Raw genomic sequence first — 18,618 nt, 5'->3', positions numbered from 1 at the left:
GTCCTTTGATGCATGACAACTCAGTCACTCCTTCTGTGCCGAGTGACATTTAATAGGGAGGATACAACATTAAACACCCGAAGTCAGTCCAGCCTCAGAGACACTTATTCAACCCCTCAGGATTCATTCCTGATGGTCCGAGTTCCTCCTGAGACTGCCAGGGCTGCAGCAGAAAGGTACCATGCTAACTGCATAGACCCTGAGGTCAAATGGTCAGCTCAGTTATTTGCTACCCGGGGGGCCTTGGTCAAGTACTTAATAACCTTTTTAAAGTTCATCTCCAAACCCATAAAAATGATGATAAGAATAATGCCTACCGCAGAATTGTGGGAGGATTAGATGAGCTATTCATGTAAACCATGTGGTGTATTATCTGGCACTTGGCTATGATGAGGATTGCTGTAAGACTTGCAGGTTCCTGCAGCTAACATGCAGGTGGGGATCCCACTGGGGTCAGACCTGGTTTCCAGTCCTAGTTTGCTCTCTGACAGGCTGCAGAATCCTGGAGAATTCACTCAATCTCCCTGGAGCCTACTTACGCATCATGAATGATGGATGATATTATACCTCGTGTGGTCTGAATAAAGCTCGTGTTAGTAGTACAGACAGGAGTGCTATATGCTCATTGTCAAGCTCAGTGCAAAAGGCATCAGCTGCTGCTTGCTCTTCCCACATGAACAAACAGAAAACAATTGCAAAGATTTTATTTAGCGGCTTTCTGTGCTTGGCACTTAGAAACAGAGTTCCGTGCATAAGGGCAAATCTTTATACACCTTTTCTTCATACATATTTTACATACCCTTTTTATTGCCCCCTTTTTTTAATATTCATAATACTGGATTCCCCACTAGGCACATAAATACATTTATCTACAACACCTCAAAACCAAAAATCTTAATAATATCTGTATTATTTTACTTGGTATTACTTGCATTTCCACACCACTTAAAAAGTTGAGCTTGCACCAAACTTCACTTGTTTGCTTATCATTAAGGATCTGAAGGGAAGGGAAGGACAAAGGGAAAAAAACCCCAGACTTCAAAATGCAATGAACTATTTGATAAAAATGGAGATCTAAGGGCAGGGGAAGGATGCAGAAGGCCCATCCGCAATTCCCCTGGAACGTGACAGGATTCCTCCTGCCACGGGGGCAGGGGGCAGAGGGGGTGCAGGCCGGACAAGTCAGGCGTGTGGATCTGGCACGCGGAAGGCCAGGCCTCCATTTGTCACCTCTGCTCTTGGTGTCATCTGTCGGGATTATAAAACTCTTCCCTCTCCATACTCCTTCTGTTTCCCTTCCCCTCCAGGCTGCATGCTCTGGAACCAGCACTCCCATGTGGCGTGCCCTCTTCTGGATCGCAGTGGTCAGAACTGTGGGGTGGACCCGAGTTCCTGGCCCCGGTGCCTCTCGCCAGTGCCCGGACCACGCAACAGTGTCCCAGAGAGCTTTCCTCCTCAATAGCTCCAGGATTCCTTCCGAAACCTGCAGGGGTGGGGAGAGGAACACCCCCCCAAACACATTCCCTGGTGAATGAAAACTCTCATCGCTGCTCTCACTTCCTCCTTCAGTCTCGCTCTCCACCTCTCTCTTGCTCTCTATTCTTTCTCCTTTTCTCTCTCTCTCATTCAGCTGCTCTTATGCCCTCTTTTCACAGGCATCACTGGGAACATCAATGATCACACACCAGGTGAAGAGAGCCAAAGTTCAAAAGCAACCTCTTTCGGGAAGCCAAGTCCAGGTGTAGCACTGATGTCTTTCCACTCTCACTGATGGGAAGGGGGGGTCCAGGACACACGGTTCATTCCAGAAACAGGGGAAGCGGCGGGGGGAGAAATGATGGCAGCTACTGCTGGCCCAGTCCATCTCGTGTTGTACATAGACAAATTCTTGGTGAAAGCACCCATCCTGGGCTTCCCTCCTGAGAGTTCACCCAGTTCCGAGACAGTGTGCATGGATGTTTGTGTGTGTATGCGTTTGTGTATGAATATATATGTACGTGTGTATGCATGCATGCACATATGTCTGTCTGTCTGTCTGTAAGTATAGGTAGGTCTGTATTTGTGTGGGGGTAACTTTTCATGGCTGCTACATGCTAGCATCTCCCTTATTATTATAAAATGATTATTCAGTTTCTTCAAAGGCCACTCTGGAGTAGACGATGCATTATAAAACGAACATTTGGGAAGGTAGGAGAATGGCCACTGAGTTGGAGATGATTCCACCGCAAGGATCCTCCAGTGGCTTTCAAGTCTCTTGTTGTTCTTGGGTATGGGCGTTCCTCCTCCAGAAAAAAAACAATAGCAGTAAGAAGGAGAAGACGAAGATCCAGTTCCTGTTTTTTCAAAGGCGTTGGGCTCCCACAGAGGAGGATCTGCCCAGGGAGGAGACGCTGGGGCCTTGGCTCCTGCAGGCTCCGCGGGGCTGGGACTGGCCACTAGACCATGTGAACGGACATCTGGGAGGAGGAGCCTGGGACCGCCCGTACTGCCGGCCGTCACAGGTATTAGTCGCCTGCTGATTATTGGGGGAAGGGCTAATCATGTGCATGCTGTGCTCCATCCCTGTCGGCAGGTACTGCCTCTCCCCGAAGGCCCCATTGGAAGGAGAAGAACAGAGTAAAGTGCTTTGAGACGCGCTCAGTTTTTCCGGGCTTGCAGCGAGCCTGGGGGAAGTGGGGAAATTGTATCCGTACAGATTATAAGGGTTGTGAAGAGAGAAGGCATTGTAGGAGCTCTGCTGCATGTGGCTGCCCCCAAACATGTGTGGCGATGAGGAGCTGGAGGCGGCGTTGCCGGCCTGCATGACATACTGAAACTGGGAAGTGGGGAAGGACCCCAGCTGGCCACCGTAGGCTTCCATCTTGCTGTTGCTAGGCAACGAGGGAGGCGTCGGTATTCCTGAGATCAGGGATGGAGTCCGCTGAGGCATGAAGGTTTCGGAGGGCTGAGCGGCGGAAGCCGTGCCACTCTGGAGCCTGTTGTAGCCACTGTCACTCAGCCCCGGGTAGCTCTGCAAGGCAGCCATGTTGCTTCGGGCGCATGGTGGATAATCAGAGAGATTTAGATTACACAGCTGGCTCTCTCGACAGCCCACGTTGAAGGTGTTGGGGGCCAGATGAAATGTTGGAGGAGAACAGGATGGCGATAAAAGATGAGAAGAGGCTGAAGGAGATGGTGTCCCAGTGCTGGAGGTTGTTGGGGAAGTGCCTGTGCTGCCTCCTGAAAAATAAAACATAAATACTGTTGAGATGGAGGCCTTTTAAGATAAGTCTCTCTGGGAGTGCCCCTGTGACACAGCAGGTTAAGGATCGGGCATTCACTGCAGCCGCTCAGGTCTCTGCTGTGGTGAGGGTTCAATGCCTGGCCGGGGAAATGTCGCATGCCACAGGTGAAGCCAAAAAAAAAAAAAAAAAATGAGTCTCTCTAGGCCAGAAGCAAGCCATTAATGAGGTACCCTCAAATATCCCAAATAGGCTGATTTTTGATTTTTATAGAACCGTTGCTTTCTCCTAACTCAGCAGAATTATGCTAAGTGAGTCTACCTGTGCATACATAGGCATACACACACTCCACAAGAAGGGACAAAGGTAACAAAAAAAGAACTCTATAAACTCTTTTGCTTCTCTGTGTAAGAGCCTTAGTCCTATTTTTCAAAGGTAAATTAAAAAAAAAAACCTTCCAATATTCAATTTGCCATTTCTTCCCATCAAATTCACTTTTCCAATAAGACCTCAGGTAATCAGCATTAAAACCGAATCACTCAACTCTTCCCATTCTCAACGGAAATGCATTAAATACATATTTTAACCTGGGACAGTTGCTTTCTTAGCCCTATTTAGTCTTCCATGTGAAAATTTAGGGCACCAAATTTCAGGACCTTCATCATCAAGGAAATGGGGTCCTGGGGCAGGATGCCATGTCAAGGTGGAGGACTGGGAGGGCTGAACAGAAGGGCCCAGGAAATAGCAACTGGAGTATAGGACTGGAGGTCTGGCTTACGACAGACATCATGAGCACTATTATAATAGAGAGTTAAGCATAAAGCGAGGCCAACGCGAAGCTAACACATCCTGATCCACAGGCTCTGCGAAACTCACTTTCTAGGAACCTGCCCATCTCAGAGACTGAAACAAAATTTCTATGTGCAGTCTTTGGGTTTGGGATATTCACGAAGATGAGAAGCCAAACAGGCCATAAAGTCAGGAGATCTGCGTTCTACTTACAGCTCTGCCACAGGGATCTCCCCTCTGACCCTGGGCACATCACATACCCTCTCTGGGTTTCAGTGTCTTTATTACAAAGACGAGAAATTGAGTTAGATCAGTGGTTCTAAAGCTAGGAGAGCCTTGAGCTTTAAATCTGACTCACAGACTTTGAAAAACCTATGGTTTCCAAATGAGACAGGTTGGGGTGGGGGAAATGCACTGGGGGTTTGGGATGGAAATGCTATAAAATTGGGTTGTGATGATCGTTGTACAACATAAATGTAATAAATCATTGAGTAATTTTAAAAAAAGAAAGAAAAAACAACTGCTTAAGTGGAGTTCCCATTGTTGCTCATTGGGTTAAGAAACCGACATAGTGTCTTCAAGGATGAGGGTTTGATCCCTGGCCTCGATCAGTGGGTTAAGGACCTGGCTTTGCTTACAAACTGCAGCACAGGTTGCATATGTGGCTTGGATCCACTGTTGCTGTGGCTGTGGTGTAGGCCAGCAGCTGCAGCTCCGATTTGACCCCTGGCCTAGGAACTTCCATATGCTGAGGGTATAGCAAGAAAGAAAGAAAGAAGGAAAGAGAAAGAAAGAAAGAAAGAAAGAAAGAAAGAAAGAAAGAAAGAAAGAAAGAAAGAAAGAAAGAGAGAAAGAAAGAAAGAAAGAAAGAAGAAAAGAAAGGAAGAAAGGGAGGGAAGGAAGGAAGAAAAGGAGGAAAGAAAGAAAGGAAAGAAAGAGAAAGAAGGAAGGAAGAAAAGGAGGAAAGAAAGAAAGGAAAGAAGGAAGGAAAGAAAGAGAAAGAAGGAAGGAAGGAAGAAAAGGAGGAAAGAAAGAAAAGAAAAGAAAGAAAGAGAGAGAGAAAGAAGGAAGGAAGAAAGACAGACAGACAGACAGACAGGCTGCCAAAGTTGCAGGATTCCACCCCAGACCAACTCAATGAGAATTTCTGAGCCTGGGACCTGCATATCTGTGTTGTTTTAAAAGCTTCCCAAATGATTCTAACATAACAGCCAGGATTGAGAACAAATGATATAACCCAAGTTCCTTATTTTCAAGTGCCCAGAGTAGTGATTCTTAAACTTTAGTGTGCATGAGAATCGCTTGGAAGGCTCAAAAAATACGGATCGCTGATTCCACTCCAGAGCTTCTAAATCTGAGAATCTGCAACAAGTTCTCAGATGAGCCTGAGGCTGCTGGTCCAGGGACCACTCTGGTTAGAGAACCTCCCGGTCTCTTTCATTTTGTAAAATCCCTGAATTTGTATCTGAGAGTTGCTCTTCTGATGTGTGGATACTAGAACTGAGTTGGTGGCTGATGCAGCAACAGACAAATGGCCAGTTCAACCCAACCAACTTCAAATGTGTTTTAGGAGGTTTAAGAAGGACAAAAATGACCTTTCTGAGCAGCCCTTTACCATGCTAGGAAGTAGCAGCGTTGCATCCACTTCCTGTCTCACCTAGTGAGACCTGAAGACAGTGGTGAGTGTCGGGGCCCCTGGACCTTTCTTGCAAATTCCAGAATGAAGAGTTACTTTGCCTTCCATGGGGAATCTCCTGTGATGGAACTTCTCTTTTAAGGCAAGGGCGGGACTTTTCCAGGATTATGGAGAGTTTGGTACCTCTGAGTTATCCATAACTCATGCAAGGATTCCTAAACTTGAACTGTTATAAAAGGGTAAAGGAACTTCTACGTGGAAGGGAGCAGGAATAAGGTTTTTAACCAGTGAGAAAAAATGTGGAGAAAATGAGCAAGATTCCAGAGATATTGGGATACAAACAAACCACCCACATTGTCCCAGGGAGGAAGAGCCAGATGTGCAAGCTTCTGAGAGGCGGATACCTCAAATAGAGGCTCAAAGCTAATTTTTCACAGAAGAAAAGAGGCCTTAGCCCACTTCCGCAGATATTGTAGTAGTTCTGGCTGTAGAAGTACAGATTTAGCTCTTGCTAATCGTTTTTTCAGAGTTAAACTTTACAAAGCCCATCTATCATCTCTTGCTTGGTCAAAAGAATTTCCTCAATGAACTTCCAAGGTAGAACTGTATCTAGATACAAATAGCTCCTGATTTTAGAGTCATTTCAGCAAATTCTCCTCTTTTGGTTTCTTTTCTTTTTCTGTTTTGAGCTGCACCTGTGGCACATGGAAGTTGCCAGGCTAGGGGTCGAATCAGAGCCACAGGTGCCCGCCTACACCCCAGCCACAGCAACACTGGATCCTTAACCCACTGAGCGAGGCCAGGGATCAAACCTGCCTCCTCATGGATGCTAGTCAGATTCCTTTCTACTGAGCCACGGTGGGAACTCCTATCTCTTAAATTTTTTCATCTGCGAAACAAGGGCTCAAACTGATAGGTTTCTGTCCTTCTCGGAATTGTCTCTTGGTCTGAGGATTCAGTATATACTAAAGCGTGAACAACCAGTAACAAGCTCTTACCCAGGAGTCATTTAAACACGATGAAGAAATTCTCGAAGGGGAAGGCTACACAGCATGAGGGAGAACACCCTTTCTGTTTCTGTGCCACGTGGCCTCGCCCACCACACCCCACATGAGGTGCAGGGATGTACTGTCTGCAAGCAGGTGGCTCCTCTCTGAGGCGCCCGACACAGTTTCTCCCTCTTCCACCCTCAATGTCACGCGCTGCAGTGAAACAAGCGCTATGGCACAAATGGAGACACTCGACTCCAGCTGTAAAGAGATTTGTGTTTTACAGGATGTGTATCTTGTCTCCTCTCTTGGAAAGTCCGGCCCTGCTCCCCAGCTCTGGCATTGACGTGGTCCCGGAGGAGAGCCCCTGCTCAGCACCCTGCACTGCCCCGTTACAGGTACGCTCTGCTCCATCAGGCCCTGGCCCCAGGCCTGCAGCAGGAAGTGCGAGATGGGGCAGATGACTTTTTACAACTCTAAATGGTTTTCTCGGATGGCCCACGATGGAACGAATGGTACTGATTTAAGGCCTCAATTGGTTTCACTAGAAAAAAAGTAAGAAGGGAACTATTAACAAGTTACAGGGATTTCTGCTGAGCAGATGAGAGGCACATGTTAAAAAGTTTGTAGTCAGCTTGCTTTGGCTTTTAAATGACACTCACTGGAAATGAGACTTGGTGGCCTGCTGAGCTTCAGGGGGTGAGAGCCCCCATCTGAACCAGTGTTTGAAGGAGGAGAGCAAGCCTGTCTAAGGGAAGGTCACGTTGCTTCCACTCGCTTTGAAGAAACACTCTATGCACTCTAAGTCCTCAGTACGGCTAAGAGCCATTTTTCAAAGTCCACAAAGAGAGACGCCTATGGCATTCTTTTTGCAGAGAAGCAAACCGAGATACTGAGAAGTCTTTACTCTCTTATGATCTAACAGCTTGTCAGCTGTTAAACAAGATTGGGAGTGCCAGCCAAGCGCTAAATAAGCGTAAGGAGGCAGGCTGCCCTCCCTGTGCATTTCAACACTTAGCTGCCTAGAGGCCTCTCATCCCAGAAGAGCTGGGGCCGAGTGGGAGGCCAGGCCACGCTGCTACCATGGGGCCAGAGCTGCCATCAAAGGAAAGCGTGCCTCCCTTTCCTGCATAGCCTTCTACCCTTCGCCTTCATCCTCCCTGTACCCACCAAGTCCAGAATGCTCTAAGAATCTTGATTTCAACTTTAATGGATGAGTATGGACTATAGAGGCAGACAGACCCAGTTCCAACCCAGCGGTCTTACTGATTCTGGGACCTTAGCAAGTTAGCTCCTCCTTATAAATGGAAATGTGAATATTTACCTTGCAAGCAAGTATTGAGAAGTGGATGAAACGATATACATTATAAAGTGTACAGAGACATAAAAATGTCTTTATTTTACTTGTCTCTTCTATGAGTGAAGAAGGAGTGACGGGAGAAAGGCCTCTTAGGGCATTTGGGTTCTAGTGGGGATGGCTGCCAGGTGTTGGCCTCTGTCCATGGAGCTGAGCATCTCAGCCTCTCCACAGTCTGGTGAGTATCATGTCACAGCCAAGTGCCCGGATGTAGCAAGCCACGACGCCTCCAGGGCCGTGAGTGATGGAGCACAGGACACCCACTGGGCCCATATCCCAAAGGCTAAGCCAGCTGTTTCCTCGCTCAGCTATCTGCCCCTTCCTCCTTCACTCCCCACCTGGGAAGGAAACAAGGTGCCCAAGGTCTCCACCTCTCTCTCTACCTCTTCTCAGATCAGATCAAGCAAAGCAGAACTGAACGCAGTTCCGTTTTCCCCACTATCCTCCTAACTCTTAACCCACGTCTGAGAGGGGCTTAAAACATAATGCTCTAAGTAGCTGAAAACTCTCCAGCATTTCAGGACCAATCCTCCAATGCCCCACCTCCTGGCATCCTATTTTACCCGTGGCCCAAAGTGAGGAGGGCCTCTAAATTCGTATGCAACATTAACATGCTCCAATGGTCAAGGCCAACAGCCAAAACAACGGAAAGGAATACATGTTCAGCGGTGACTCCATACGAGCACAATAACCTAGAATATACTTGGGTACCATGAAGACAAGTCAAATGTGATCATGAAAATCCTGAATACCGAACCTGCTGACTTTTGCATCTTTAGATTGATCACTTCCAGACTGTAATACGGAGGCTTTCACATACAGTTTCCTTTTGGATTTATTTTGCTGCACTTTCCCCAACCCACCCCGCGCCGCCCCCGCAAAAAAAAAAAAAAAAAAAAATTGAAAAACAGTGAAACAAAACCCCATCTGGGCTAGTAAAGAATAAACGTCCATGTAATTGCTTGGTTCCACGAGCCAGACTCTCCTCTCATATAACTTGATGGCATCTGTCCCTGAGGAGTGCTGATTCACTGTGTGTCCTTGAACAGCCTTCTTCAAGGCTTTCAAACAGGTAAGAGGTAAAAATGTCAGCATTCTATGGCATGATCCCAGGGAATAAACCCAGAAGCCATAAGGCTTCATGGTCACAGCCCTGTTCATCCCAACTAAGGAATTATCCTTAGTTGAAATGAGGACGCTTCTCAAAATGCAAGTGTGAAACATGATAGTGCCATTGGGAACTCTGTGGTTTCAAGCTTAGAAAGCGTCCCAGGGCATCCTTCTCCATAAAGTTTAAAGCTATGCATAGATCCAAACCGCTTCCCTTTATCATGGCTTTAAACATATTCACCCAATTCTCATTTTTCACATTGGTCCTCTGTGTTCTGAGTCCCTCTGCTTCTTAAATGGCCCTATGTAACACCTATCACATTCCCAAGGTGGAAGAGCCCCATTCCATTTTTTTTTTTTTTTTTTTTGCTTTCCATTAACTGTCTTGTTTGACCTACTACTTGTTTGACTTCATTCCCTGCAGCAGTGTACATTTGTTGTTGTCATCATCATTTAGAATGAATCTGTCTCTCTCCTGGCAACAGTACCATTTTCCCACCAAGAGAGTGCCCCCTCTCGCACTCTCACCCCTTCACCTGTACCTCCAGGGAAGGCATGTGACTCATGCCTAGACAATCTAAGCACCCCCACCCATGCCACTGCAATTAATTCGGGGGAGGGGAGGTCCCAATTAGAGTCAATGAGACTCAGGGAGATTTTGCTATAAATCTTGAGGGAGGCGCATGACCTTTCCCAGCCAATTAAACCTAAAAAGATGTAGGTCCAGGGATGCGGGCAGCTATGGGACCACCATGGGGAGCCTGAGACTAAAATCAGGTGAGAGATGATAAAGGCTTGAAGTGGGGCGATAGCAAGGGAAATGAGAGACATGGGCAGATCCAAGGACGTGGTAATGGTTGGATTGGGAGGGGGGAGGAGGGAGGGGAAAGTCTAAATGTCTAGAATGATTAATGCAGGGGGTGTCCTTCCCCCAGGAGAGGGCGCCAAGTCTGTGAGGTAGACCATAGCCTCAGTTTTGTACACACTGAGACACACTGAGCAAAAGGGACTTCGGGGCAAAATAGAATACGGAGCTGATAACCATCTGCGTCAGTACCCTGAACTGCGATACACTCTGATCTGTACCAAGAACTCTTCATGGGCATCATTCCTTATGGCAGGGATCAATGAGAGCAGCATAAGCGGGTCATCTCTGAAACATTGCAGTGACCACACAGTAGTTCAAAGACCACTGCTCACTGAACTGTCCTCCATCCTCGGTCTTTCTACCCGTATGAGTTTGCTCATTATTCGATCTCTTTCACTGACCAACCTCCAGTTCACAGAAGTCAAACTGATGAAGGTCCCAACCAGCAGAGACCTTCATAATCCTAACGTTTACCTGCCTGACAGACATCAATAGGTGCGATAGTGTTGAAATCTCTAGAGATGTCTCCTACCAGTGGAGAAGGAGGGAGGGCTTCTGCAAAGGGCAGGTCTCCTCATAGCCACGGATGGAGACATAACACCAGCTTTGGTCACTGGTCCACACAACGGTTGTCAGATCATTTGGAGACGCCACTCACGAAAACGCTCTCTGTTTTGGCCATACACATAGCTCCATTGTATGCATCACCAGAGCAACCTCATAACACCATCAGGAGCCCAACATCATCAGAAAAACAGGACTGACCTGGGATCTTACTTCTCTGTACCTCTTTGTGTTGCCTCATGCAACTTCCTCAAGCATAACTTACTTGGTTAGTTCCTTTTGTCCCTGCCACAAGCAGTGTTCAGGCAGAAGCCATTCCTGAAATATAATGCCTATCTCCAAACTCTCCAAAAGTTTCAACTTCCTTGCTGATTCTAAAGGAAGATGTCTGAAAATAAAACCGTACACATGACTTCATAAAAATGAAATACGGACTTACTCTTTACAGTCGATGCTAAGTTGTGACCGATAAACCATCAACTGGAAGAGTAAGCTAATTTTTTGTGTGTGGAAAACTTAAGCTTTAGTAAGGAAGAAGGGCTGGGGGAAAGGAAATGCCCACGAAGGCAGGACTTCTCAATTCAGTTCTGCCACCACTTAACTGCAGATGCTACTGTGCTAGATCTATGCCTCAGTTTATTTTGGGGTTAAAGGCAGAGGATAATGAATCCCATGCTTCTTCTCCACAAGAGAAAACAACTACAGAGAACATCCATTCAGTACATTTCTGCAAATAGAAGGACTTAGATTTAAAACAAAACAAAACAAAACAAAACCTGTGGCTAATTCACCTAAGCACGTTCCTTGAAATTTTATCAACACATGGGTCTTAATGAAAGAGAAATAAAAAATGATAGCAGGGGCAGGAAGAAAAAAATCACTCTTAACCTCATTCAAGCAGAATGGCTTCCTGCAATGGCAACGGCACAAAACTATGCCGTGCATCGGACATCCAGATCTTTCATGAACTTGAAGCAATGAGATAAGGTGGACATCCAAAGGGTCAGTCCCTTATCTGAATCTAAGGTTTGGTGCCAAGACTGCCAATACTCTCTTCACCAAAAGGGAGCTGCCAGAAAATCAGTCTGCCATGGAAGCTTCCACTAGAAGTTTGCCATTCTTTACTTCTTCCAAGACACAGAAGAGTTCAACACAGACAGTTATGTCTCTTTCCTTCATTTATGACGGATACTATCCAGAGTTACTGAAACTCTTAGTTTTTAAAGGAAGAAGGAATGGGAGTTGTTACTTTTACATCCTTTGTTAACGTCAAGAAACCAAGCTGCATATTTTGAAATAATGAGAATCTGGATCAGGTTCAGTGTATAGTTCAAATATGTATTCCAATTAAACTATTTAAGAGAGTCTTGGCTTTTCCTCCAGCCCCATCCCTCCACCATATGTCTCCAATAATTCCATGCTCATTTCCCCCCATCAGTATAAAAAGGGACTCAAGGAATACGTGTGACATTTTGCTTCCAAAGCTCAGTTTCTCTTAAACCACTGTTTCTCGCGTGTCAATAATAATTCTTCCTCTTGGTAAATTTTCAACAGAAGCACCATGAAAGCTGCTATGCTACGCACCTAAGCAAAGCAGGTTTCCCATGCCTGCACCTGCCCAGTGGTTCCACACGCTGGGGACGTGCACTAGCCATCCCCAACCATCACACCACATCTATATCCACATACACATCAGGCAGCTGTGCGCCAAGATTTAATCAGAGAGTGACCCTGCCTATCTGAGCCACAGTGCCACCAAGTGACCTCATTTGCTGTTCATTAGGTACTTCCCTGGTGCCAGGTCCTGGGGTAGGTCTTGGGGACACAGCAGTGGACAAAATGTTACCACCAACACCTGCTCTCAGGAACTGGCAATATCCCTGCCAATCTTCTGGTACCAGCCTCTGTGATACAAACTCCAGCTTCCCTAGCTTTTAATCACTATCTCCATCTTAGAACCTAAGGGGCTTCCTAATTCAGGTTACAAAACCTAATTTAGTGTGCAAACAGCTAGAACCTCCCTGAGAAGGGAATATAAATATAATGTGTCATAAGTCCTAAAATGGGCTCCTCTATCATAGAGCCTCAAATTAAAAAAAAAAATGACTCTAGGGAGCTCCCTGGTGGTCTAGTGGTTATGATGTGGTGCTTTTACTGCTGCAGCCTAGGTTCAATCCTCATCTGGGAACTGAGATCCCATATCAAGCCACTGCACACTGTGCCCCACCCCCAAAAAAATGAAAAAAAGAAAATAACTTTTAAGAGCAAAAAAAAAAGGGGGGGGACTCAATAGCAATCATTTGATAAAAGAGAAGAAACTCAATCTGCAATTTTTTTTTTTTTTTTGTCTTTTGTCTTTTTGTCTTTTGTTGTTGTTGTTGTTGCTATTTCTTGGGCCGCTCCCGCGGCATATGGAGGTTCCCAGGCTAGGGGTTGAATCGGAGCTGTAGCCACCGGCCTACGCCAGAGCCACAGCAACGCAGGATCCGAGCCGCGTCTGCAACCTACACCACAGCTCACGGCAACGCCGGATCGTTAACCCACTGAGCAAGGGCAGGGACCAAACCCGCAACCTCATGGTTCCTAGTCAGATTCGTTAACCACTGCGCCACGACGGGAACTCCCTGCAATTTTGATCACTGTTATTTTGGGGCAAGAGGATGTTGAAGAGGAAGACTCACAAAGGGTCTGACATTTTCACAAGCAGTCTGTTGGGTATTCAGGTAAATGGATGCTGTGCCTGGGAGAGCCAGCGGCTGGACTTGAGAAAAGAGTTGAAATCTGCCCATGGGCCATCTGCACATACGGCCACAGCCTTCCCTATCTGAGCTGCAAGAGAAGGGCGATTAGAAATTGGATGAAAAGCACAAAGCAGTGGGAGGAAAAAGTCCACCCTGCCCATCCACAAGAGATGGCTGTGGCTCCATGTTAGCAAAAGAGAGGACACGAGTTCTAAGATTCAGAGGGGCTTGCAGCAGCCCCCTTCACACTGTCAGACCCGAGCCATTTATTCCCAGTGTCAGGAGCTAAGTTGCTTCTCATCTACAAAACGAGAATAAAAAAACTGCTAAGGCTGCCATGAGCAATAAGATGAAATTCTTGTGACGATCTCTTCAAATTGCAAGGGCCATGTGAGTGCTTCATGATAGAGATAATAATTTCACCCCCACCATAATCATGAAGGTAGCCTTGCTTTGGGGGAGGGAGAGAGAAGAGCGGGTGCCAGGTGAAACGCCACTCTGGCGCTGGCACTGGCTCGCTAGCACGAGCGGCGATGCTTAGGTTATTTCTAGAGCTACCTAGTACTCCCCGTTCCAGGAAAGTCGGTGGAACTCGTGGCTTGGCTTGGGGCCGGGGTGCTATATTCAGTTCAGCTCCCACCCCCTCCCCCGCACTCGCTCTGAGCAGAGGCCCTGCCCGGGGCTTTACCTTGCTGCTTTTGCATGGTGGTGAAATCTTCAAAGGTGAGCGTGCGCACCGGGGGTCTCCAGAAGGCATACGTCTCCATGATGGCTTCCAGTCCGGTTCTACAGAAGGAAAAGCCAGCAAAGGAAGTTGTAAATAACCCCAAGAAACACGCCGACTTTTCAAAAAAATTCCTGAGATGGTCTGTCTGAAGTGGTATATGCATAGGCACTGAGACAAATCACCACCAAGGAGAAATAGTCTGGAAGAACACAGGGTACAGGGAGGCCGGAGAAAGGAGAAATTAACCCAATTCAGATTACTTGCAAGCAAGTCATAGCTATGGCGGCATTGCACACTGCCCTTTCTTCAAAGAAGGTGTGGCCTGCATGAAAAAAACATGCACATGTTACGTGTTAAAGGTCAAGGTCGCAGCTGATAGGAATAGAGTGGAGAAGAGAGTAGCACTGATGGTTTCTCTAGCACAGGGCAATGTCATCAGCATTACCACGGGGCCTTGACACAGCCTGTCCCAGAGTCAACTCCACCACCGGGTATGTGGCATCAGTGAAACTGTCACATTGCTGTGCCTTTAAAGGCTTCTTAAATAAGGGGAGACAGGCAGGGCAATAGAGACAGAGGGAGAGGTAAGCAATCAAATACACTGGAGTTTCTGCTGCAACGAGAAATACCTACCTGGAGGCACACAGACCGTTTGGTCCCAGAAGATAGACCTCAAACAAAAAGACTAATACATTTCCGCGAATATTTGTCTGTATCTTACAGTCGAGCTGGTCTTTGAGAGTCATATAATTGGGACTCAAGGAAACATCCAATATTGTACAAGAGCATTACTCTAAGACGTCTGTTTCACTGATTCTGGAAATTCTAGTAATAGAACTATGTGCACACTGCCCAATTTATCCTTCAATAAATTCTCTCTATCATACACACGCACAATGTGCTGATGGACATTGTTTTAACATAATTATCCAGGTAATCTGGATTATCTTAGACACGTTCTTGCTGATATTCCATATCCTCAGAACAGATCACTGATGGGTGCTTTGTTTAAAACTCTGAACACAGCTTCTGATTACTGACTTTTCTTTCAAACTAAGGGCTTCACTTCCAGCTGAGTGGAGGACGGGAAGCTCGGGGACTCTGAGGAAGGCAGGAGAAGGAGGGTAGGGAAGAGCAGGTGGCAGACATCCTTCTACAGCAGTCACCGGAAGGTAACATGGTGTCCTTGCCTGGAAAAGACACGCCTTCCCTCTTGAGATGGAGCTTGGGCTGCTTGTGCTACTAGGTAAGATGTCCCCAACGTTCTTGTCAGTGTGGCACAGCGAGAAGAAAGTGCGAGGCTCTATTTCAAGTGAGAACAAATATCCTTTCCTTATAAATGACTGTAAGATCCCTTGAGGTTCTTCCCTGATGAGCTGCTGATACACTGATTGGCTCTTTGTGTTGGAAATTTTCCTCTCTGAACCAGCCTTACTTGCACAATTAACTTTCTAAAGTCTTCCCTGGAATCTTGGAGGCTTTAAATACACCAATGCTGGCAAATCTAACTCTGTATTTTTAGAAGAGGTGGAGAGGAGAGGGTGTCGCATGGTGTTTATTAGCTGTTAATCTGTTAAAAGTAGGAATAGAAGACATCTCCACATAGTCACCCTGCATTAATGCTGCATACAGTACATGAAACTATTTGTGAAGAGAAAGAGTCCAGGCCATTAGGGAGTTCAGAATAAAAAGGGGATAGGCAGATAAAGCCAGGCAGAGCCTTGATGAATATAAAAAAATAGACAGGCCAGGCTTAGATCTTACTGCCTTGTTTTGGAATGTTGGGGGCTCACCAGAACATCTTAGGATTCCCTTTAATGGCCCGAGAGGCTCACTGCACAGAGCAAGGTCTCTATTGTTCCACTTCCTATTCCATTCTTCCTGGGAACGTGTACCAATGATGGGGACAAAATATTAACTCAAGGTCAAAGAACAGTCCCTTCTCATTTCATAAAGTGATAGACTGTGACATAGCATAAATATACTGGTAGACTGCCAATGTCACATTTACGAAAGGAATAGAAAATGAACTTTGATTTTATTTCCATAACGGGCAAAAAGACGATGGCAAAGATAGCAACAATTTTATTTAAGTAGTCAACTATATATAATGATAGTGACCACCTATCCATGTATCCACATCCGAAATCCAACTGAAATACTCAGTGTAGAATCAATTATAGATTCAAAAGCTGGAAAGGATGTTGGGTGTCATCTACTTTTACTTCCTATGATGCCGTCTTGGATAGAAGGTTATCCAGCCTCTGCTTGAGCATTTCCCAAGGAAAATATGTAGTTTTGGGACAGATCTGTTAGAAAGTTGTTTCTAGATGCTCTGAGAAGGAAATCACCTTTGTGTGGGGCCTGCCCACACAGCATAACCTCAGCCCAATCATGAAAAGACATCTGATGAACGCACATTAAGGAACATTCAACAAAGTCACCCTGCCAAAGTATCAAAGCTACGGAAGGTGAGGAACTGTTCCACCCACAGGAGGAGGAGAAGGAGGAAGGGAAGAAGGAGAAATGACCTTTGGTTACAGAGAGGGACTCTGGGACAGTATGAAAACAATAGTGGAAAACCCAGTAGAAAATCAGAAAAAGTGTTTAGCTAAGAGTCCCGCACCAGTGGTGATTCTCTGGTTCTGACACCTGCACAATGGCTATGAAAGATGGTAAACCTGAGAAGTCAAGTGAGGAGATATGGAAACTCTCTGTATCATTTCTGGAAATTTTCTGTAAATGCAACATGCGTTCAAAATAAAGAGAGATGGGGCCCTACTGTACAGCCCAGGGAACGGCGTGTGATTGGGTCACTTTGTTGTACACCAGAAATTGAAGAAACACTGTAAATCAACTATAATTAAAAAAGGAAAAAACAAAACACGGAGATTTTTTTTTAATGGGGAGAAAAAAGGAAAGTTCTTTCTGATCTTGGGCTGAAATCTCTGATGTAACTTTTACCCTCTGGTCCCATTACCAATGGGTAAATGGTAAGCGGGCCAGATATTTTCCACATCCTCATCAGGAAGACCCTTCTCAGCTGTGAAGACTGTAATGTATGACACGCTACATACGAACACAACCGTGGTGCATCCAGGCCCGGTGTCTGTCACAACAAGGGTCTTTTTGGTGGTAAAGTTGAGCGCGTGTTGGGAGGGGGAGGGGTAATGACTACCAAAACCTAATGGCTAAGTGCACATTCCCAACCACACTTTACTAATCTGCTGTAGATCTGTCTCTCATAGGTTTACCCTAGACCTTACTGAATCTATGTATATATTCAGAGTCTACCTCTTTTTAAAAAATTAATCCTATGTGCTTACCATATGCCACATCTTATTTGTCCTCCAACTCCATTAAGCTTCACTGGAGAGATCTAACTGTTCAAAACGACTAATTCCATTCATCAGGATTTGGTGATGTGCCGTGGCAAGCTACGTATTAGCTCATTCACTCTCCACCATGGTTTTCTATATCCCAGCACTTAGCACAATGCCTATGACATGGCAGGACTTCAATTACTGTGCATTAAATTAATAGGTAAAGGAATGAACATTCATCCTATTTTCATGACTATTTTCTGAGCTTTAACCAGCATTCATTTTTCTAAGCCTACAACTTAGAGGAACAACTTGATATCAAATCAAGTCTCTGAAGACAGAAAGCACCCTCCAGTATTGGAGACTTGGGAATTCCTTCTACGCCACATAGCTTTTGGTGCCTTTCTGGACTCAGTTTCAATTTTCTTTTGGTTTCTTCTATTCCGGTCACGGAATTCCCGACCTCCAGTGGAGTCTGAGTCCCCCTAGCAGACGCCAGCCATTCCTCCCCTCATCTTCTCCTACAAGAATCCTTGCCAACTACCCACTCACATCCTCAGCCACTTGGGTGTCTATTTAGTTTATACTCAGCAACACACTGTTTACTTATTCATCATCATTACACCCTTGCTTTGTAAAACTTTATCTCAGGGTTCTTAAAAGTAAACTCGTTGTCTTACAGATTTTTTTTAAAAAAAAGCCGTCTCAGATGACTCTATGTCATTAACATGTCCCACATGGTGGGTCTCTCTGGGTCTGGGGGACACCAGGGCCCTGATGTCATCTTTGAAGTCTCCAATCAGAGATGATCAAACTGGCAAGTGGCCCCCCTCTTGCTTACTTTTCGTGTTGGCTCCAGTGACAACAGGGTCCATCTCTAACCCCCCTTTGTTCATTTCTTGGCTGTAATCACCTCTCTGACTTCCAAGCCTCTTCTCTTTAGATGTTTCAGTCTGCTCACTGGCCAAACCAATAGAATGTGCCGAAGAAGAGGGAGAAAAGGAAGGAGAGAATGCAGGCCAAAGAGCTCTTTTGCAAACTGATGATGCCTGGAGAACTACTGACTTGGAAAAGTAGCCAAAGTCAAAAGAAATATTCTTCCTACCTTCTCATCCAAAAAAAAAAAAAAAAAAAAAGCAGGACCATCCCTTTGAAGTTCAGCAAAAATTTAACAATTATAACAATTACAGCTACATTCAATATGCAGTTTCTACTTTTTGTGTTGAGATAGTGAGTTGTTTTTTATGTTTGTTTTTTTTTTTCTTCATTTATTTTCTCTGTAGTTCTGACACT

At 45.6% G+C, this 18,618-nt stretch overlaps 1 protein-coding gene across 1 annotated transcript in view; it reads right to left on the bottom strand.

Moving 5' to 3' along the window:
• TBX15 (T-box 15) overlaps positions 688-18,618 on the bottom strand; it is a 113,390-nt gene continuing 95,459 nt past the window's right edge. The window contains 3 exon segments of the mRNA XM_001926903.7: positions 688-2,479; positions 2,482-3,219; positions 13,964-14,061. Of these exon segments, the coding sequence (XP_001926938.5) occupies positions 2,436-2,479; positions 2,482-3,219; positions 13,964-14,061 (880 nt within the window). The 3' untranslated portion in view covers positions 688-2,435.

This window comes from Sus scrofa, chromosome 4 (assembly GCF_000003025.6).
Source record: "Sus scrofa isolate TJ Tabasco breed Duroc chromosome 4, Sscrofa11.1, whole genome shotgun sequence".
Lineage (NCBI taxonomy): Eukaryota > Metazoa > Chordata > Mammalia > Artiodactyla > Suidae > Sus > Sus scrofa.
Note: the sequence above shows the minus strand (reverse complement) of the source record. Positions and strands in the feature narration are given on the sequence as shown.